This window comes from Bos taurus, chromosome 3, assembly GCF_002263795.3.
Source record: "Bos taurus isolate L1 Dominette 01449 registration number 42190680 breed Hereford chromosome 3, ARS-UCD2.0, whole genome shotgun sequence".
Taxonomy (NCBI): Eukaryota; Metazoa; Chordata; class Mammalia; order Artiodactyla; family Bovidae; genus Bos; species Bos taurus.
In genome coordinates, this window is record NC_037330.1 from 53,238,706 (window position 1) to 53,262,170 (window position 23,465).

Sequence of the window (23,465 nt, forward strand, 5' to 3'; positions counted from 1 at the left end):
GTATAATCATTAGAGGAACCACCAAACTGTTCCCCACAACAGCCACATCATTTTACATTTTCATAGTAATGTATAAGGGTTCTAATTTGCCCACATTGTCATCACTTGTTATTTTCTCTTTTTTGTTAAGACCATCAACTTCATATGTGATAGGAAGTAATATCTCATTGTAGTAAAGAAAAAAAAGGTTCTTTCTTATAATATAGTTAATTTTAGACTTAAAAACAACTCATCTGCCCTCAAACTTTTCCTTTTATTCACTGTTTATCCTTTTGGATTACCTTTGGAAAAATATCTAATACAAAATCATGAACACCTGGGGATTCATGAACTTAACAATAAACAAATATTAAGTACGTGCTATGCATACAGCAGGATGTCTCAAAACCATATAAAATCAATACCTTAAAATTCAGTATCTAGATTATTTTTCATCATTTTATAAGAGGTTAAACATATGTTCCTATTTTATTAACCATTTTCAATATCCTCTTTTGGTTTCCCTCAAACCCTCACTATATGGAAAAAATTGGTTGTTTATGACCTTAAACTAGAAGCAATTTCATTTTCCTTTCACATGCTAAAGCTGATATACACTGTACCTCTATCCAAATGACTGAATATGATTCCTTTCCTACTGCATTTCAACAAATCATACAGTCTATATATTATAGCGTAGCAAGACTTATTATTCCTGAATACTCAGCAGTTACCATTCAGCAGTTACCATTCAGAATGTCTACCTCATGCCTGACAGTGAAAGCCTGATTTGACTACAGAATTTTGGTTTCATTCTTAAGTTATATACTACACTACTCTCAAGTTTCATTAAAAAGAAAAAAAAAGTTAAGTCACATATATCTGCTTTAGTGACAAATAAGTATCTATATCAAATTTTGTAATATTTAACTATACCTGCAAAATACACCTTTGAAATCTATTCCAAGAAGATCAACTGAATTGCCTATTCTAGTAATAGTTAGAGTACACAATTCAGTAAATAACAATCCATCAAGTAACAGTATAAAACTTATTCCTACTAACACACACTCTAATCAGGTTTCCAGAATTCCAGAATATTGTTTTTTACTAAATAATATAGATGTCCAATGCAAAGCATGGCAGGAAAGTAGATTTAAAAATAATATTTAAAGTGTTACTGAGTTTTAGATTATAATTCATAATTTTGAGGAAAAATCCAATATTTGCCATTTCAAATACCATATTTTTGATGTGATACATTAAAATGTCTGTAATGTTGTAATTATAAAAAAAAGTTGTTTTAAATAAGGATAATATAATACAAAGTAATACAAAGTAATTTTCCATTATAATCACATGGAGCTTTACCTGAAGGGTCTCTCGAGTAAGACTTGCCCCGAATAAACCCTGGCTTTGCCAGTTGTTTGACCCAGGCAGCAAATTTATCTGTTCTGTTCCTGTGTTTTTCAGCTGTAGGGGGTTTGGTACACTGCCTACATCTGAGCAGGCTGATGTGAGAATTACACAAGCAATGCCTGTTATGCCCTTTAACACACTGCTGCCTAGTGTGCAGTAAGCATTCAGTTAAGTGCTAGTTTACTAACAATCGATACAATCCTTTTGTCAACTTGGATACATTTATTAATCCTTAAGCCATTTAAATAGAAATGAAATTCAAAGAACAAAACAAATATACTGTCAGTATCCAAAAACATACAAAAAACATATTTTAAAGAGGACTTATCCAGGCCTCCTTGCTTCTTCCCTTCCACCTTCTTTTTTAAACAATTATTTGAAGCCTATCATGACTTGTTTGGAGAAGGCAATGGCACCCTACTCCAGTACTGTTGCCTGGAAAATCCCATGGATGGAGGAGCCTGGTGGGCTGCAGTCCATGGGGTCGCTAAGAGTCGGACACGACTGAGCGACTTCACTTTCACTTTCCACTTTGACGCATTGGAGAAGGAAATGGCAACCCACTCTACCGTTCTTGCCTGGAGAATCCCAGGGACGGGGGAGCCTGGTGAGCTGCAGTCCATGGGGTCGTAGAGTAGGACACGACTGAAGCGACTTAGGAGCATGACTTGTTTAGCACCTCCAACATCAAAGGAAGTAATAAATTCATCTTAACAATTAATGTATCTTATTTTTTAAACTGGATGCAAAGATGTTTTAAAAACTAGATCACAAAAATTTGAAAAATTCATTCATTGCAATGATCTTCACCTTGCCCAGGCCCAATAATTATAGGTAATCCAATATTAATTCTAAAGAGGAGAGAAATTTTTAATCCCTTGTAATGTCAATTTGGAAAGATAAAATACCTTCCAATCATCAAGGCAAAAATAAAATAAATATAAAAAACAAAACATAATTCAGTGTACAGTCAAAAATAGGTAAAGTTGTTTTCACAAAGAATGCTGAAAAAGAAATTTCCTTACCTTTTATTTATGTATATTCTTGACAATCTATTTTGATCAAATACACTTGATTTCATTTAGAGATATATTACAAAGTTAAATAAAATACAGTAACAGAGAAAGTAACAATAATCCAGCTCAAATGTTTAAGATTAAGACATATTTCATACCATATGATTCACCCTTTTGAAGTATGTAACCAATGTTTTTCAGAACATTCACAGATATGCGCAAACATCACCTCAATCAACTCTAGAACACTTTCATCACCTCACAAAGAAATCTGGTATCCTGTTATTTATTTCTCCCTATATACCCCCACAGCCCAAAGCAACCACTAATCTACTTTCTAACCCTATAGATTTCTGTATTCTAGACTTTCAAATGAAAAGAATCATATATGTGGACTTTTGGGACTAGTTTCATTTTATTAACCTTTTCAAGGTTCATTTAAGTTCTAGCATATATAAGTAGTCCATCTTAAGGCTGGAAAATATTCTACTGTATGGATGAACCACATTTTGTTAAACCATTCATCCACTGATGAGCATTTGGGTTGTTTATACCTCTGGCTACTCTGAATAATGACGCTATGTGTATCCATACATAAATTTTTGTGTAGACATATGTTTTCATATTTCTTAATACATACTTAACAGTGGAACTACTAGATCTTATGGTAATTTGTTTAATCATTTGAGGAATTGTTTTCCAAAGTGCCTGGACCATTTTACATTCCCACCAATGGTATATGAAGATTTCTCCACATCCTTGCTAAGGCCTGTTATTATCTTTTTGATTCTAGCCATTCAGGTAAGTAAAAGTGGTCAATCTCACATGGTCTTGATTTTATTTCTCTGCTAACTAACTGTTGAGCACTTTTTTATGGGCTTATTGGCTATCTGTATATCTTCTGGGGGAAAAAATGTCTGTTCAGATGCTTTTTTCAAATGGGCTATTTGTCTTTTTATTGAATTTAAAAATTCTATATATTCTAGATACAAGTCTCTTAGAGGTATAATTTGCAAATGTTTTCTCCTTCTCTGTGAGCTGTCTTTTCACTTTCTTAATGTGTCCTCTGAAGCACAGAAGTTTTTAATTTTGATAAAATCCAGTTTCATTGTTGTTTGGTCAGTTTGTGTCCAACTCTTTTGCGACTCTGTGGACTGTTGCCCACCAGGCTCCTTTGTTCATGGAATTTCCCAGGCAAGAACACTGGAGTGGGTTGCCATTTTTCTTCTCCAGGGGATATTTCTGACCTAGGGATCAAACCTGCGTCTCCTGCACTGGCAGGTGGATTCTTTACTGCTGAGCCACCAGTGAAGCCCAAAGTCCAATTTACTTGTTTTTCATTTGGTTGCTCTTTCAGTGTCAGATGAATTTCTTGCCAAATCCAAAGTCATGAAGACTTACTCTTGTTTCCTTCTGAGAGTTTTATAGTTCTAGCCCTTGCATTTAGGTGCTGTATGTTAGTTTGTGCATGTGGCTATCCAGTTGTTCCAGCAGCGTTTGTGAAAAAGACTATTCTCTCCTCACTAAATAATTCTGACATCTTGGCTAAAAAAAAAACCAAACATTTTACCATAGATTTATGAGTTTATCTCTGGACTCTCAATTCTATTCCATTGATCTATATGTCTGTCCTTGTGCCAGTACCACTCTGTCTTGATTACTGTGGCTTTGTAGTTAAGTTTTGAAATCATGAAGCAGTAGTCTCTCTGTTTTCTTCTTTTTTTAGGATTGTTCGGCTATTGTAGGTTCCTTGAAATTCCCTATGAATTTTTTAATCAACTTGCCAATTTTTGCAAAGAAGTCAGGTGACATTCTGACAGGGATTGGGCTGAATCAGTAGATCAGTCTGGGGAGTATTACCATCTTAACATTAAGTATTCTGTTCTGTGAACATTTATTTAGTATCCCATTTATTTAGATCTTCTTTCTTTTAACAAGGTTTTATAGTTTTCAAAGTGTAAGTTTTGTACTTCTTTTGTTAAATTTATTCCTGAGTATTTAATTCTTGATGTTACCATGAATTGTTTTCTTAATTTCACTTTCAGACTGGCTCTAAAATTTTAACAATGTAAAAATGGAAGTATGATTATCTCTAAGAATAATGTCCAGAAGACAAAAGGCAAATTAATTTTCTAGAATACATATCTTTTCCTGGCCCCAAGGGCAATAAAAAATTTCTTGCCTTTGACCTCATGAAGGCAATTCTATGTAATGTAGCATACCACTTCCTCAATAATTACCCAACAATAAATATAACACCCATGAATCAAAATCATGTGTAAGATCTTTTTAAAAATATAGATGTTCTGGTCCCACCCTAAGTCAAGATTTAGGGAAAAGGGGTGAATCAGGGCCTGTGAATTTATAAGTATCTTGGTAATTTTGATATCCATGACTACAGATCTAATTTCTACAACTGTAATTATTGTACAATTTGTCTACAGAAACATGAAAAAATTACTTAAATGCACTGAGTTAAAAAAAATAATGAAAACTGCCTTAAAGCACAGCAATTATGTTTTCCAACTTACTGGGTGATTTGCTGAGGCTCATCTTCTCCACAGGTTTTGCTAGCTTGGGTTTCTTGATAAAGGTTCCACCAGGCTTATTAAATGGTTGAATCATTTTTCTCTTTATTCCTCTTGCAGCAGCAACTGTCACATTGGTGGGTTTATTTTGATAGTCAACAACAATTCCAGGTCTATGAATGCTTCCAAAATCACTCATATGCTGCAAATTTGTGAAATCAATAAATATTAGCACAATATCCAAAGAAAAAGTATGAATTCATATATAGATTACATTTTATCTATCTAGAATTTTTCAAATGAAAATTCCTCAGAATGTAACTAAATTTTACAAGTCCACTCTAAATGCACTGAAAAACTCTGTAAATTATTACAGGAACTCAAATCCAGTGAATCAGTATTTTTATTTCCAGAAGAACAAATATGGATATTTCCTATTGTTTGATTATGATTCAAAATTACTTGAGATCATAAACAACGTTATGTGCCTGTCAGAATATTACCACTTGTACAACTCTCTGACAACTCCTCTTCAGAGTTCCTAATCGATGTTTTCCCATGAAAAGACCTTAAAAGAAATCTTTACTTTACTAAAACCTGGCTTAAAACTAAAATACACAAAGAAGACCATATCTGAAGTTTGAAGTTAAAAAAGATCCAGAAATGATTTAGGATTTCTCCCTGTTGAAAAAGGGATGAGAAGGCGAGATGGAACATTAGTATGAAATAGGAGAGTTAAAGCATAACCATGCATCAACTTCCAAGACACACTTCAGATCAAGAATTGCATCTGACGTTCCATTCACATTCTTACCTAGAGAAACATATTCTCACCCAGAAGCCCAAGAAGCAAAAGTTTACAGACGAAGAGTCATGCAACCAAACGACTCTTTGTGTCCTTTCTTCTCGTCGTTAACAAAACCCACTACACCAAGAAGCCACATGTTCATACAAATTTATTCTACTAACCGTACTTTAGAAGATAAAGATTCAGGAGTAATCTGAAGAGAAGGATCCAATGGGAATTGTACAAGTGAAGATTAAAAAGGAAAGACCTATTGGTTCATCTATTTCATTAACAGGAAGAAAGAAAGAAAAGTCCACTTCGACTAGAATGGTGGAAACAATACCTGTTTTTCTATCATGAAAACAAAATTGGTATTTGAAGTCTCTTTGAGGAAAAAATCATTTGCCTAAAGTAATACACAGCATGGAAAACATTAAGAGTTTTCCAAATTTTCAAACTGGAGTAGATTTTTAATTTCAAAATCCAAAGCCTATTATCCCAACTATTTTCAATTAATCTACAACCATAAAGCATGGTAGAACAGCAACATATTAGTTGCTTACATTTGTATATTATGCTTAGGAATACCTATCTAACCTTGAATAAATTAAGTGTTTCCAGGTGATTCAAATAGTCATATCAGAAAAATCTTTATTAATTATCCATTAAAGGTGCAATGCATTTTACATAAGTAAAGAGTAACTGTTATAAATGCAAAATTTCTACACAAGTATGACAAACTATGCTAATGTACCAAAGATTAGTGAGCAGTCAAAAATATGTGCCCTACTACATTTTTCTAATAGAAGCACTTTCCTCTGCAAAGAGAATATTAAGAGCAACTGACTTCAAAAAAAAACCAAACCAACAATTCTTACATGATGGCAAAAATACAATATTCTTTATAAAATCAAACTACATAATAACTCCACAATCTATGTACACTTCCTAGGTAAAATTTCTTGTCGGTCAAGTTACCTAAGAATGTAAAGGCATAACCTTTATACTACATATCCTGAAATCAAATATTTGAAGACTAGCATATTTATTCATTTAAGCAGTAATTTACAAAATATTACTTCCTGGGAAGAAGCCATAGACATGTTTCTATAGGGAAGAAATTATTTCTCAATAGTAAAACTAGTGACAGAGGTAAGACAGAACACCCAGCAACAGAACATACTGTAAGAGAGTGAGTTAGCAAAATTATACTGACCACAAATCATCTACAATCTACTATACATATCAACTTCTTCACCATGTAAACCTGGCTAAAGTACCCTCAGCTATCACCAACTGTTAGTCTCTCTTGTGTTTAATGTGAAATATGAAGCTTTGAAGAAATTCTATGTGCTGGAGTTTAGCAGCGAAGTATATACGTTTTATCATACATTGCACCTTTAACCTACTCAGAAACTCCAAAAGGGTTCATTACCTTTAAAATAATCCATGAACTGTCCCACTAGCAAAACTGCTAGTGTTTACAAGGAAAAATGCAACTCCTTTTAACCCCTTTTAGACCAAACCTAATATCCTCACCTTTTTAATAAAGGGAGATTTAGCAAAACTATATGAACAGTCATCTCACACTGCCACGTATTTTCTGAGGTACTGGGAAAACTTTTACAGGCAACCTAAAAATTATGCTTATGACTCAGCTTTTGCTTCAAAATACACTGGGATGAACAGTGTTTATTCTAATTGAAAACCATGGTCTTGAAAGGGTTTAAAAGAGTGACTAGTGAAAAGAATCTGAAAAGATTCTGTTGTACTTACTCCTCGGCCTCGGCCTCTGCCTGTTGATGGTCCTCCAAAAGCATCATAGTTTCTGCTTCCAAACGTACTTTCAGGATAAGCAGGCGTTCCTCTCCCCCGAGAGCCTACAGGTGCAGGCTTCATATGGGGTGAAGAAAAACTGCTGTAGGAAGAGTAATTCTCTCTTCCTCTGTCCTCCATAAACCCAGGCCTCAATTTTGAACGGGAGTAAGGTGCTTCCCAGCTAGACCCGCCCTGGTTTCTACCTCCGAAAGAGTCAAGGCTATTCCGGTAGGAGCTCTCAAATCGACCACCATAACTACCTCCGAAGCGGCTTTGTTCGGGTTCATTAAAACCATAGCCAGATCTGTACAGATCTCGCCCACCCAGAGAAGACCTGGAGTCGTAAGACTCATAAGGTCCAAACCTGGAAGAGTTGCACAGTGAGGGAAAAAACAAAAGTAAGCTTACTAATGTTAGACAATTCAAAAGACAAATTATCAGATGACATTTATCAACTAAAATTCATTTATACCATACTGGTTTGCAGTTCTACTTTTATTCACACTTGATTAGGGCTGGGCAGTTCAACATGAGACCAGATAGAAAGCTATCTGAGTCAGTGTTTAAATATGAATTGAGTTAAGTAACCTTAGCTTAAACATCTGCTTTTTGGCAGCTTTCTATTTTATTAGAAAAGATTTGTCTGTCATTATTTAAGCCCAGCCCTAGTCTTGGAAAAAGTCATTTGTTAAAGTTCACAGACTACTCAAACTTTCTTTTGAACCCATCTCTAATACTGTAAAATACAAAATATTTACAACATTTTGGCTTTCAATAGGGACACAAATTGAAGACTACAAGGATGTAGGCTACTTGTGACACAGAAGAGATCCTTTTGCACCCCCAATAATCTATATGACAAAACTGCTTCATTATGTCTACAGCAGTCAAAATTGGGAGAATTATCTGGTTATAAAATTTAACAACCTGCTAAACTTTGGTTAACGTTAATAATCAATTCTTAGTCACTTTTCACTTGTATACTAATAAATCTACAAATCTAGAAAAATAAGCACATAAAACAGAACATAAAAGACCACCAATATATACCCTTTGCATATGAATTTTCAAGGCAGATTAGAAAGAATACATTTTATAATGTCTTCAATTATTTGAAAAATTATTCCCTATTATCACATGAAATTATCACATAAAGCTATTCTAAAAAAGGGAGCACACAGTCTCCACAAGGTTTTAATAGAGTCAACAGAAGAAACAAATCATACTTCTCACCAAAGCATGGATTACAAAAGTTGCTTATCTTACAACATAGTTTTATAAAGGCCCACAATTACATGAGATAAATTATAACATCTACATAGTTCACACACATTACATTTACAATGTAACAGGGCAGCAACTGATAAAGTAAAATATTTAAATGTTACATTACTTCAATTATTTATCACTAAATAGAAGGCACTTTACTTCTGAATCCTAGTAACCATATAAAAATCATTCCTCCTTTCAACTACATTTTTCAAAACATCTATCACATAAGCAAAATTATTGATCTATTTTCCTGATTTTTCTCTACTATAAACCATAATGGCACACTTAAGCAGAAAAAAGGAAAGTAAGCATCATTCAATCCATCCTTAAGGAAACCAGATCCTTCCATTTATGAAGAAGGACAATACTTTCAAAAAGTTTCCTAGCTAGTTTTACTTATATCAATATTTCGTAGGAATCTCTGCACCTCAAAAATCTCTGTGCCTCCTTGGCCTAAAATGTGGTCAACCCTAAAGCCTACAGCAGTTCAGCTAGGTTTAAGCTTTACACAGCATCAACAATGAAACATAAGTACAATCAAAACTATACTGCATTAAAATAAACAAAGATACTGTACTCATTCATGGCTTTAATATAAAGCTCCTAGTCTAGACCACAAGTGTTTCTGGCATAAGTAGAACCTGCCAATAAATAACCTAAACATGATTTAAAGAATATTTTTATTATTACAATATGCTCCTGTAACTCACATTAAAACTAAAATTAAAAGAATAACTATCTTAAATGTTTCTTACAAATTGAGTGTTGCTAGACAGATTTGGTTAACTTCATTCTAGTCAAAGACTGCTTTGCTACTCTATAAAGCACTCTACATTAGTGAATACATTTTTGAAAAATCATAAGAAAAAGTTTCACAAATAATATTTCCAATAATATTTTTATATCATTTGTTTAGGGCATTTTGACTGACAAGGAGTTAAAAAAAGTCACTGCTAAAGACAGAAAATCTTACTCTAGTATAATGAAATAATGGTTTTCCTGAGGTTTTCCTAAAGTAATGTCTGCCAATGATGTCAAGACAGTTTTTATAACCACTAACACCTTTAAACATTTAAGGTGATTATTCAGTTCTAAATATAGTTTAAATATCACAACATGCCTAAAGAAAACTTAAATTATCTAGAATCTTATAGTCATCTACTTATTTGGCCAAGTGATGAAGCAATTTACCTGCTACCCCCACCACCACCACTGTGATTGTCCATGCCATATGACTGGTTTAGGTAGGAGTCCATGGATCTTTGACCCCCATAGGATCCATGGCCATAGTCACGATCCATCCCTATAAAGAGTTTAAAAAGAAAAAAAATTAAATGATGCTCACCTTTAGTGGCACTCAAAAGAAGAATTTTTAGATAAATATCCTTGAATGCCAGACCTCCGTAAGATCCAGGGCCATAATCACGATCCATTCCTAAAAGACAGTCAATAACAAAAGGTCAATAAAATACCATTCTCTTCAGGAATCTTTGTATAAAACACAAGATATTCATATCAGTCACCTGAAATGATAATTCATTGTTAACATTAGCTAAATTCACACTAGACACTGAGGGAAAAACCATACAGATTATAATCTACTGAAAAACCAGATCTGCTAATGAAACCTAATTTTTTTTAAAAAAGGTATCAACTAAAAAGTTCTACATTAAAATTATCTTCAATTTAGCCAATATTTACACAACAAGGGTACTACCATAGGGTCCTATGTCATATAATCTACTGAAAAATCAGATTTGCCAATAAGACCTGATTAAAAAAAAAACATCAACTAAAAAGTTCTATATTAAAATTATCTTCAATTTAGCCAATATTTACATGACTAGGATACTACCATAGGGTCCTATGTCAGGTGCTACAATGGTAAATAGTTAATAATTCCTATTCTTAAGAAAATAAGGTATTTAAAATATTAAAAGGAAAGAAAATTTTATAGTATCATTTTCTGCATCTGCTGCTGCTGCTGCTAAATTGCTTAAGTCGTGTCCGACTCTGTGCGACCCCGTAGACGGCAGCCCACCAGGCTCCCCGTCCCTGGGATTCTCCAGGCAAGAACACTGGAGTGGGTTGCCATTTCCTTCTCCAATGCATGAAAGTGAAAAGTGAAAAAGAAGTTGCTCAGTCGTGTCTGACTCTTCACGACCAACATGGACTGCCGCCTACCAGGCTCCATGGAATTTTCCAGGCAAGAGTACTGGAGTGAGTTGCCATCGCCTTCTCCTTTCTGCATCTAACTCCTCTCAAAACATCTAAAAATCCGAGGCAGCCTCATTTTAAATCTGCCCAATTGACATCAGTTCATACACTAATTGAAATAGATATTTTTAAAAAGTAAAATCAGAATGGGGCCATTATGTGGTACTCTGCATATAAATAATGACTCAAATATTTAAATCCTCAAATACTTTGAATAAAGAGAAGGAATGTGAATTCCAGCAATGTAAACACTAAAAAAATTAAAATATAATCAAAGCACTAAGTGTATTTTATTACAATTCCTGTAATTCCATCTACATCCCCACCTCTCACATGAAAGAAAAATACAACAAAAAAGGTAATAAAATGAATTTACTATGATTATAAAACTGAAAAAATTTAAAAACCGTTTACAGTGTGTTTCCTATACAGTCCTTTAAAAGTCTTCATTTATCACCCTCTCCAAGTTTTATGTACTAAGAGTATACACAAAGCAAGTACATTTATTTTTATTTTTTAAAAAACACTAAATTTAAATTATAATTACATAAATATTCTGGTCCTAACAACAAAATCTTGCAACTTTAAACCTGAAAGCAACCTAAATGATCAAATTTAACCTTTTCATTTGATAGATTGTGGAACCAAAAAGATGAAATGATTTTCCCAAAGTCTTATAAATATCCACCACTTTAGCTTCGCACTGTTGCTTCTACATGAAATGCTCTCTCTACTGCCCAAATAGTAGCTTATTGAAATTCTTTAATTTTTTAAAGTCCATTTCAAATACGAACCCTTACTGATGTTGTCTCAAGTGATTATCTCTTTCTTTTGAATATCTGCAAAAGTCTGTAGTTTTTACATGGTGTTTATGATACTCTGCCTTATACAGTATTCTGCTATCTGTGGCCTCATTTATTTAATCTTGTTTTTTTTTTTTTGACTGCACCACGCGGCATGCGGGGTCTTAGTTCCACAACCAGGGATCAAATCCATGCACCCTGCAGTAGATGTGTGTAGTCTTAAACCACCGGACCTCCAGGAAAGTCCTGTGACCTCACTTTAAATGTACACTAGTCTGTGGTCAGGGTCTCTTTTTTACTAGTTTTTTATGTACCCCAGGCCTGCAGGTTTCAATAGCCTGTTGACCACTAGTTGCCAGGACCCTTTCAGGGGATCCACAAGGTCAAACTATTTTTATAAACACTATTGATACTAAAACATTATTTGCCTTTTTCACAGTGATGAAAATTTTTTTGCATTGATGATACAAAACCACTGGTTGGTAAAACAGTTTTTGCTATAGTACACATCAAGGCAGTGACACCAGATCACACTAGTATTGATAGTTGTATTACACACTTGCAGTAAAAAAATAAAATACAAAATAAAAATAATAAAATAATCTTCACTTAAAGAATGTCCTTGATGAAGAAGTAAAAATTGGCAATTTTATTAAATCATGACCTTTGTGTATACTTTATGATATTCTGGATAGTAAAATGGAAAGTATACATAAAGCAATTTTGCTGCATATCACTGCATAAAGTTTCATTAAGTGCCATAGTTCTCTTTAGGAAAAGCCACTGAATTAGCCATTTTTTACAAGGAATACTGTTTTTACTAAAAGGAAAGACTGACATTCAAAAACTATGGCTTTCAGACTTGAGCTTCTGGCAGACACTTTCTCAAAAATGAAGTGGAACTGTCACTTCAAAGAAAACAAGTGATAGTACTTGTTGCCAAAGATAAAATTCAAGCACTCATGTGAAAATTAAAATTTAAAACTTGAGCTTGACAGTTTCCCAATACTTAAAAGGCTTTTCTGATGAAACTGACACTGGTATTACTGAATATAACTTTTTAATTTCTACAATAAAATCTGCCAATATTTGAAAAATCTGAATAACTCTATAAACCAGTATTTTTCAAATAACTAATACCTGATATTACAGGATTACACATCATAAAAAGATCCATTCAAAGTACAAGGCATACCAATGGATTTTAATGACAAAAAGTTTACCAATATACAAAAAGTACTAATGAGATATTCTAAATGTTTTTTGTCTATACTAAGACTTCAAATCAAGTTCATATTAAGACAGCACACCTCAATTCAGACTATCCACACTGAAAGTACTCAATAGTCATACATGGCTAGTGTCTACTAGTGTCTACCACATCAGATAACAGTTTCAGACTAATAAAAGTCATTTGTCTTTAGAGTTGATAAGTATACAATATAAGTTGCTCATAACTCTCAGAGAACAATTTCGACATTAAGATGAAGACTTCAAAATAAAAAGCTTTCCTCTAAAAAGTATTAAAAAGTAATTTTAGAGTTAGGTTCAGTTAGGTACACAAAACAAAAAAACTTAAATTGCTATTTCTGCTAATTTCTATTTTCAGTCAGCAGAGGCTGCCTTTGGATACTAAATCCTTCAGTTTTTTGATTCTGTATATTTTTACTTCACTACAAAGTCATAAATTACTAACATTTATGGAACACTCACCTTTTCCCAGGCACTAGAGAGTACACAAAGATTAATAGAGCTATCTTTACACAGAATGTCTTTTGGTTTATTGTTCATAGTACTGTCACTAATCAGTTAGTTAAAAAGGAAAAGAATAAAAGTCTTTGTAAGTACTGCATATAATCAGTGTTGATTATAGGGATAGAGTCTATAAGAGGACCATGACCATTTACATATAAACTATATTCTTCCAGGTTACTGAATGAATTTAAAAATCACTTTAAAAATAAAGTTATTAAGACTATAACATATCTTTACTGTTAATAGTAAATGAGAACAAGGATATACTGTACAACACAAGGAATACTGCAGTATAACCTTCAAAAATTGTGAAACACTGTTATACATCTGACATATTTAGCATTCCATCAATTATCCCTGAATAAAATATATATTAAATAAGAAAGCTATTCACTCAAAATTAATCTGACATATTTTAAATCAAATCTACTCTACTGATTTGATTACACCCTTCTGGCTGAGCTGGTAAAGAATCACAATGCGATAGACCTGGAATCAATCCCTGGGTTGGGAAGATTCCCTGGAGAAGGGAAAGGCTACCCACTCCAGTATTCTGGCCTGGAGAATTCCACGCACTACAGTCCACGGGATTGCAAAGAGTCAGACATGACTAAGCAACTTTCACTTTCACTTTTCATAAATGATAAGCTCAACAAATGTTAAGTTCACTTATAATTAAATCACACGAGGTGTGGAGTAGTATGAAAAAAACAACTGACATGATCAAAATAACTAACAAGTTGGGTAACACTAAGTAGCAAATGAGACCACTTTTTATCACCTCCACACTACTATCATCACGGTACAGGCCACCAGCATATCTCACCTACATTACTGCAACAGCCCCTCAGCTGATTTTCCTGTTTTCATTTCTGCAACCTTTCTGTTCATTCTCAAGAAAATGGCTAGAAGAATTTTGTTAAAGTGCAAGTTAAATTATGTTCAATGCCTAGTACCTTCCAATGGCTTCCGAACTTACTCCAAGTAAACAAGCCTTTAGATAATCTATAAGACCCTATATCAGTGGTTCTTAACCATGGGCAATTTTGACCCCCAGAGGGGGTCAAACAATGAAAACATTGTTGGTTGTCACCAAAATGAGTAATGGGTGCTGCCTGTATCAAATGACAAGAGACCAAGAATGCTCCTAAAACATTCTACAGTGCATAGGACATTCCCCCACAACAAAGAATTATCTAGTCCAAAATGTCAACAGAGACAAAGTTGATAAATCTTTCCCATCACCTCTTAACTTGATCTATTTCCACTTAATTTCATCATCTGTGATCTCCCCTTATTCACTTCACTCTAGCTGTACTAGGTCCCTTGCTGTTCCTAGAGTACAACAGGTATACACCCATTTTTGTCCCTACTATTCCCTCTGCCTGGAATGTTCTTCCTCTGTATCTGTGTTGCTCACACCCTCAATTCTTTAAGGTCTTCACTTTCTATTACTTCTTGTGTGTTAAGCAAATTGTCTTTGCTTTCACTGACTTCCGGCTACATACACCTCCCTATTCTAACCCTGTTTTAAGATCACTCAGCAAAAATCATCTGCTGTAGTCAAGCCCATTTTCTTAAGTCACTCTGAAGCACAATGCACTCAGCCCTACCTGTGTTCCTGCTTTCCCTCTATCAGAAATGCTTTCCTTTTTTTTGTCTATTTATATAAGAAGAAGGAAATGGAGACAATGGCATGGCTTGCACCTTCATCTCCCTCAACTCTATGCTCAAGTTACCCTGTTAGCGATTCTTTCCCTTGCTAATCTCTTTAAAATTGTAACACACACACACACAAAGCTGTCCTGTGTTATTATTCTCCTAAGCAATTGCTGCAATACAATAAATATTACTTCTTGTTTACTATTTCACCCAACTAGACTGTACACTTCAAAGGCAGGAATATTTGTCCATTTCATTCACTACTGTATTGCCAGCTCCAATAACACTATCTAATACAAAACACTCAGTAAATATCTGTTGAATGAAGTCAAATTACATCCCTGAAATAATTTTTTATAAATTATTCATTTATAAAATGTAGATAACTCAACCCTCAGTGTTGTCAAGCAGTGTTCTTTAACCAGAGGTGCATTCTAAAATGATTCAAAGTATCAATAGTTCTTAAAGCTGACACAATTGGGACCATTTACCCTAAAAATTAAGATTCAAGAGGACTAGAGTATGACCTAAATAGATACATTTTGAAAAAGCTCCACAGGGGAGTCTAACAATCACCCTTAAATGAAAACCACTATTGGAACTAAAATTAAGAGAAAAAAAAAGTCTAACATTTAACTGTTAGAAAAAAATCTAACTTGAAAAGATACATGCACCCCAATTTTCACAACAGCATTATTTACAATAGCCAAGATATGGAATAATCTAAGTGTCCATCAATAGATGAATGGATAAAGATGATGCAGTGTGATATATATGTATGTATATACATGGATATATGTATGTATATACATGGATTACTACTTTGCCATGAAAAAGAATGGAATCGTGCCATGTGCAACAACATGGATGGGCCTTGAGGGCATATGCTAAGTGAAATAGTGAAGTAAGAATGATAAAAACTGTATGATTTCATTTATATGTAGAATTAAAAAAAAATCAAAACAAAACAAAGCAAAACAATCCAAGCTTGTAGACATAATGAACAGACTGGTGATCGCCCGAGAAGGGGTTAGTGGTTGAAACAGGTGAAGGGAGTCGAAAGGAAACAACTTCCAGTTATAAATAAGTCATGGGGATGTAATATACAGCATAGTGACTATAGTTAATAATAGTGTATTGCATATTTGAAAGTTGCTAAGAAAAATAAATCTTAAAAGTTCTCATTGCAGGAAAACTATATGTGGTGATCAAGGGTTACCAGACTTACTGTTGTGATCATTTCACAGCATATACAAACATGGGATCGTTATGCTGAAACTAGCGTGTTAGATGTCCACTACACCTCAATGCACGTGTTTTCAAAAGAAGGTCATAACGTCAGTGACAGAAATATTTTAAGCTTTTTTTTTTTTTTTCCGCAATCCTGTATGTTAAGAAAATAAACTTCTGACCCTCTATGATTCTGTATTTCAAAGCCCTATATTTAGGCATAAACTCAACTCTCTGGTACATACTAATGGAAATCATGGCCTTCTATCATTCCAAATCTTTTTGGTAAAAGTACTAGTCCTGCTCACTCCAGTTTCCAATCCTGGATTCATTTTTATGCATCCCTCTCAATTTTCTACTCACTACTAGGCAGCCTGAAAGTTCTGCCAACTTTCTCAAGAAACGGCTTAATATTTTTAAAATTACTGTCATCACCTCCCAAGGCGTAAAATTCTTACACCTGAATTTATGAAACTTGGTAATTTTCCAGTTTTCAATATAACCTACATGTGGATGAAAATTAAACTTCTTTTGGTAACTTTATTATATCACTCTCCTGCTCAAAAATATGTTTTCCAGCACTCAATATATATTGACTATACCTATATGTTTAACCTTTTTAGCTGACATCAAATTTGAAGTTTCTCTAAATTCCTACAGATGATAAGTAACAATTAACTGCATGGTAATTATTCTCATGAAATGACACAGTCTTCTTTGTTTAGTAGTACATTTGCTTCAGTTTTATTTTGTGAATATATTACATTCTGTACAACAGTTGAAAGTTGCATTTTTCTGGCAATCACGGAATTTAATTCCACTCTCTGGGGTCCTTCATATAATGCTTTTATAACCTCTTGAAACTGTTCCATGCTCTTCTTTATGTTCTTATCCTGTCTGGCAAATCCTTAACTCTAATCTAACTTATCAAAACTCCACCCCAATTGTATTCTGTATATGTCATGATTTTATCTAGCTCTTTAGTTACTATGATGTTATATTGATAAGGCTTCTTTACATACTCTGCTGCTGCCAAGTCGCTTCAGTCATGTCCGACTCTGTGCGACCCCATGGACTGCAGCCTACCAGGCTCCTCCATCCATGGGATTTTCCGGGCAACAGTACTGGAGTGAGGTGCCATTGCCTTCTCCCTTATATGCTCTAGACAGTTCTTAATATACTAACACATTTGGACACATTAAAGCAAATGACCTCAAAAACAAGGTCAAAATGAATTATGAAAGCAGCAATATAAAACCAAGCCAATAATCCACTTAATCTACATTACTCAATACCAAAGCCTCTAATTCAACAAAAATAACTCAGCTAGTTTCTTATAACTCATCACTCAATACAGTCAGGGTCTTTTGGAATAAAGAACTCAGAATTCAAATAAAGAGTCAAACAAATCTGAATAGCCCTAAGGTTTTCTGATTCCAAATTTCCTAACTTAAATACTATACATAGTATGACAACATTAACACTAACACATCCAAAGACTAAACAATGACTGAAACAAGGCAGAATTTCCTTTTTACATTGGTACTTAAGATGGGTGACAAAAAACTGAGATGCATTCCCTTAATGTATTTTAGATCAAATGAAAGAGGATACTCACCATTAAAGCTCTGATAAGTATTTCTGCAAGCAGAGTGTGTATAATCTATGAAGACACATTTAACAGAAAGGAATTAGTGCAATATTAGCAAAAATCTTGAATTATATACCCCTTTACTAAAAACAAACACAATTTTTAAACTGCCATTAACTCAGCTATCTGCAAAAACAGGGCGTTAATAATTATATATAATTCATAGAGGAAAATATATATCCCTTTCATTTCACTATCTCCCCAAATGGCAGGTTTATCATCCAAATCATAGTAATGTAAAAATTAGTTAATAAAACCTGATATATAATTACAGCCAAAAAAGGAGATCCAGTACTGATTTACACAGCATAACAAAAGGGAAGGCAGATAAATTATATATCAAACAATGCAAAAAACAGGGACATGTGAGAATTTATTCTATATATTTTTTTCCCAACTTACTATTTCTCTTAGCACTTAATTTGCTCTCTGAAGAGTTCAAGATCTTATTTGAGAAATGCACATGCATATATGTGTACACCTGTGTGTGCTATTTCTATCCAGGATGTGGCATCATCACCAAAGATCATAATTTCTTTGTCAAAACTAATTTGGCAATTGTTAAATCCTTTAGTTAATTCTACTAACAAATAGGAATTTAACAGAGCAGTCCTTTGGATACAATAGACTCCAACTACACTATATAGGATTAGAGTTCAACATATTGTCAGGCAAATTCCATCCCCCAGATAAAGCAGTAGGGGTAAGGAGGGAGCATGAGAGAGGGAACATTTTATCACTGACATTGTTTACAATTTTATGCTTCACACTGTTTAGAACTGTGAGCAGATGGTGCTAATAAAAAGTAAACATACTAAGACAATGGGTTCCTTCATGGGGGGAGGGGACCATTCCCGTCACTCCCTCCTCCCACACTGGTAGTTTCTGCTGCACCTTGGGTGTTGGTACTGTCACCAAAGTTTAGTGTGAAAACACAGCAACATATTTTTAAAATTCATTCCCAACTCTGGCATTTCAAATATTCAGTTTAAAGGTAACGATATCAAAATGAGTCAAAGTTCAACTAAAACAAACACTAGAGTGTGCTACTGTTAATATCTGAACTTCCTATTTCAAAGTAATTTAAAAGTATCCACAAAAGGTTATTCCAGTCCCCTTTCAAACACTTAGCTTCCCTGGTAGCTCAGACGGTAAAGCGTCTACCTACAATGCGGGAGACCCAGGTTCGATCCCTGGGTCGGTAAGATTCCCTGGAGAAGGAAATGGCAACCCACTCCAGTAGTCTTGCCTGGAAAATTCCATGGACTTTCCTGGTAGGCTACAGTCCATGGCGTCGCAAAGAGTCGGACAAGACTGAGCGACTTCACTTTCATAGACTTAGCAGCTTTAATTCTTTGAGGCATGAAATCAAATCAAAGGTCAAAAGATCATTTAATCAGGCTCAGCATATTCAAAGTTAATGTTCTTGGTTGGGTTAGAGGCTTACGACTAATTAGTGAAGCCATTTTATTCAGAAACGCCCGGTAACTCAGGACTAAATTCAGTTTATTCACATCCCTTTTCATGTCTCCCTAATGCTGTCATTACGTACTCATCTTACCCTGACACCAATCACTATAAAAGTTGGGCAAGATTTGAAGACAATACGAAAACCAAATTAATTTTATTTCGTGAGCGTATGAAACGGTATAAAGAACTGGAGTAAGAGACGACCGAAAGGTACTGCTCATTTAATTAAACAGCAGTCCATCCCAGGCGGCTGTGTGTAGGTCTGAATTTGAAGGGCACGTGATGCTGTGCCAGAATTTTGACTAACTTAACACACTGTCCAGAGAAAACGCTTTGGTTCACAGAAGCATTTTAAATTTAGGGATTAACGCCCGGGCACTGTTTGTTGGCGGATAAACATCCCACTTTACTAACCAGAAATACCTTAATGTTCCATTCTGGATAGAGATCTACTATACTTAATCACTTACAGACGCCCTTTAAACTCATCTTAAAAACTAAGACACCAAGGAACACGATCATGAACAAGCCTCAGAAAATCCTATCGGGCGAGTAGTAACCTGGAGTTGGGGATTTACTAAAAGGATGATCTGGGTCGCTCGCTGCCCATCTGGCGAGCGCAAGCCGCGGCGGGGGAGGCCCGCTCGCCCTCTCGCCCAGAACGGGAAGTTGGAGGCTTCCTGGCAATTTGCTCGCAGCGGGGCGGGGGCCGATCTGGGGACTCCGGAGGCCGCGGCGCTCTGGGAGCTTCCTTCCCCGCGCCGAGGCCGGAGCGGAATTCAGGGTCGCGGGCCGCAGCGGGCGCCGGGCGGGGCGATCCGGGCGACCCGCCGCGCGGGTCCCCACCGAGGCCGACTCCAGGCACCGGGCCCGAGGCGGGCAGGCGGGCGGACGGCCTCTAGGCCCGCAGAACAAAGCCCACACGGCCATCTTGAGACGGTAAACAGACCCCGGGGGCAGGCCACCCCGCCTGCCGCCCGCCGCGGTGACCAGCCAGAGGCCGCGCTTACCGTCCTCGAAGTCCATGGCAGAGGCTCGGGGCCAACGGCCTCGGCGGCGCTTGGCTAATCTGTGGCCGGAGAAGAGCACCCGTGACCCGCGGTTCCACACTACGAGTCAGCGCGACCAAGAGCGGCGCTACCGGCCCGGGAGCCGCAGGCCACAGCGAGGCTCGGGGGCGGGTCCGGCCGGCGCTGCCAGCCGCCGCAGCGCCGCCCGCGACTGGCTGGCGCGGGCTGGTGGGCGGGCCCTCGAATGGGGGCGGGAAGCAGGTCCGCTGTCACGCTCCCAGGTGCTGACCCTCTCGGAGCCGCCGAGGGGTAAGGAAGGTTAAAAAGGAGCCCCAAAGACTGGCCGGGCTCAAGGGAAAGAAAGCCGGGTTTTCTGGAAGGTCGGGCTGAAGCCCGCCATGTTTGATTCTGGCAAGAGCGAAAGGATCTGCTTGGAATACCTTCCCCCTGCCCAAACTAATATACCACGTGCCGACCTTTCCCTTTTTATTGGCTGATAATGACTGATCGGAAAATGTAAAAAAAAAAACAAAAACCTTATGGAGTTTCTGCCGTGGAGATTCAGAAGGCCAGGATATTTTTAGACCGCTGTGAGCAGAGAACAAATTGCTAAATAGGAAAGTTACGAGTGTGATCCAAGACAGAACACAGTCGAGTTCTGAATTTCAAGGTGCAAAATGAAAGTGTTGTAAAAGTTAACAAAGGGGAGATTTTTGGAAGGAGTCATCCAGAACTTGAAGAACAACCACAGGCAAACACATATCAACACATATTGATACATATTAACACTGTATTTGGAGAAGGAAATGGCAACCCACTCCAGTATTCTTGCCTGGAGAATTACGTGGACAGAGGAGCCTGGCAGGCTACAGTCCATGGGGTCACAAAGACTTGGACACAACTGAGCAAGTATCACTCAGCATTGTATTATTGTCACTTTGGAAATAGTGTTGAGGACAGTGGGAAAAGTCACTCGCCCATAAGACAATGTGGGAAAAGATAACTGGTCATTCTAATCGTGGAGCAGCTTGAACTCCAGGTTAGATAATATTTTTTCATAGAGCAAATCGTGTCAATGATGAGTTGATCACAGGATAGGAAATCATGAATCAAGCCGTTGGCCCTTCTTTGAGGTCCAGTGAGTTTCCAGAACCAAGTTCCAAGAAAACAGTCTCTGGAAACATGACTAAGGAAAAACTCACAGGTATACTAAGGTGTATGACTGTAGCCCCCATGGTGCAGAGGTAAATAATCCACTTGCCAATGCAGGAATCACAAGCAATGCGGGTTTGATCCCTGGGTTGGGAAGATTCCCTGGAGTAAGAAATGGCAACACACTCCAGTATTCTTGTCTGGAAAGTTCCATGGATGGAGGAGCCTGGCGGGCTACAGTTCATGGGGCTATAGTTCATGGACACGACTGAGCACAGCCCCAGATCTGGGTAGGCCACTGTTCCTTCCTCATCTCTTTCCTTCTCCACCCTCATTGATTCACCCAGTTCTCCACCCTTACAGTGTTTTCTTCTTTTTTTTTCCCTCCTATGCATGTTTTCTATTCACCAGAGCAGAACATGTTGAAAACTGAACTCATAATTTCCTCAAACCTGTTTATCTTCTTTTATTCTTTCATCTGTGAATAATGCTGTTTGAGTGGCATCATGAGCAATCACCCACTACTAATTCAGTCAAGACTCAGCCCTCTCCCATTCTCTCATCCTCAATCCATACTGAAGTCTTTCATCTGCTTATTACCTCCTAAAATGTCTTATTAATAAGTTTTCCCGTGATCTCCAATTCACTGCACTACCTGAGTTAGACTCTCATTATCTTTCTCCTAAAGTGTTGAGATGGCTTCCTGAGTAATTTCTCTGCCTTTCCACCTTGACCTTCTCAGGCTCCTCAGGGCCTCAGTGATATGAAGGCAAATCTGAACGCATCATGCATCTCTATCACAGATTAGGTGAAGGCAAAGCTTCTAACATAAAGCACAACCAGCAGGGTCTGGCCTCTGCCTACCCTGCCACCTTCCTGCATTTCTCCATCCTCCTCTCTCCCCTATTCTTTCCCTATTGATTGGCAATTTTAAGCTACGTACAGTTCCCAAAACACCCCAATAGTTTTTCATGACTCTGAACTTTTGTTTACGGTTTTCTCTCTGCTGCTCAGTCGTGTCTGACTCTTTGTGATCCCATGGACTATAGCCTGCCACCTCCTCTGGCCATTGGCTTTCCCAGGCAAGAATACTGGAGTGGGTTGCTGGCCATCTCCTCCAGGGCATCTTCCTGACCAGGGATCAAACCCGAATCTCCTGCTTTGACTGGCAGATTCTTTACCACTGAGCCACCTGGGAAGCCCCCTGGTTAACCCTGCTGCTGCTGCTGTTGCTGCTGCTAAGTCGCTTCAGTCGTGTCCGACTCTGTGCGACCCCATAGATGGCAGCCCACCAGGCTCCCCCATCCCTGGGATTCTCCAGGCAAGAACACCGGAGTGGGTTGCCATTTCCTTCTGCAATGCATGAAAGTGAAAAGTGAAAGTGAAGTTGCTCAGTCATGTCTGACTCTTCACGACTCCGTGGACTGCAGCCTACCAGGCTCTTCCGTCCATGGGATTTTCCAGGCAAGAGTACTGGAGTAGGGTGCCGTTGCCTTCTCCGTGGTTAACCCTACTCATGCTCAAAACAGTTCAAAACTTATTTCCTCTAAGAACACTTTCACATCCCACCCCTGCTCCTAGACCGCTGCCACCGCTAAGTTGCTTCAGTCGTGTCCGACTCTGTGCGATTCTATAGATGGCAGCCCACCAGATTTCGCTGTCTCTGGGATTCTCCAGGCAAGAAGGCTGGAGTGGG

The 23,465-nt window shown here is 36.9% G+C and overlaps 1 protein-coding gene across 6 annotated transcripts in view; it reads right to left on the reverse strand.

Moving 5' to 3' along the window:
* The window catches only part of ZNF326 (zinc finger protein 326), a 35,342-nt gene extending 14,315 nt beyond the window's left edge, over positions 1–21,027 (reverse strand). Inside the window, exons 1-6 of one of the 6 annotated variants that reach the window (NM_001206028.1) lie at positions 20,618–21,027; positions 18,105–18,149; positions 10,219–10,254; positions 10,011–10,122; positions 7,506–7,911; positions 4,946–5,144 (exon numbers count right to left, since the gene is read on the reverse strand). In NM_001206028.1, coding sequence (NP_001192957.1) covers positions 4,946–5,144; positions 7,506–7,911; positions 10,011–10,122; positions 10,219–10,254; positions 18,105–18,149; positions 20,618–20,633 — 814 coding nt within the window. In that variant the 5' untranslated portion in view covers positions 20,634–21,027. Of the gene's footprint in view, positions 1–4,945; positions 5,145–7,505; positions 7,912–10,010; positions 10,123–10,164; positions 10,255–18,104; positions 18,155–20,617 lie in introns of those variants that run through there. The other 5 variants (XM_059884690.1, XM_005204298.5, XM_059884692.1 and 2 more) reach the window with 5 other exon arrangements.
* Positions 21,028–23,465: the final 2,438 nt, after the last annotated feature.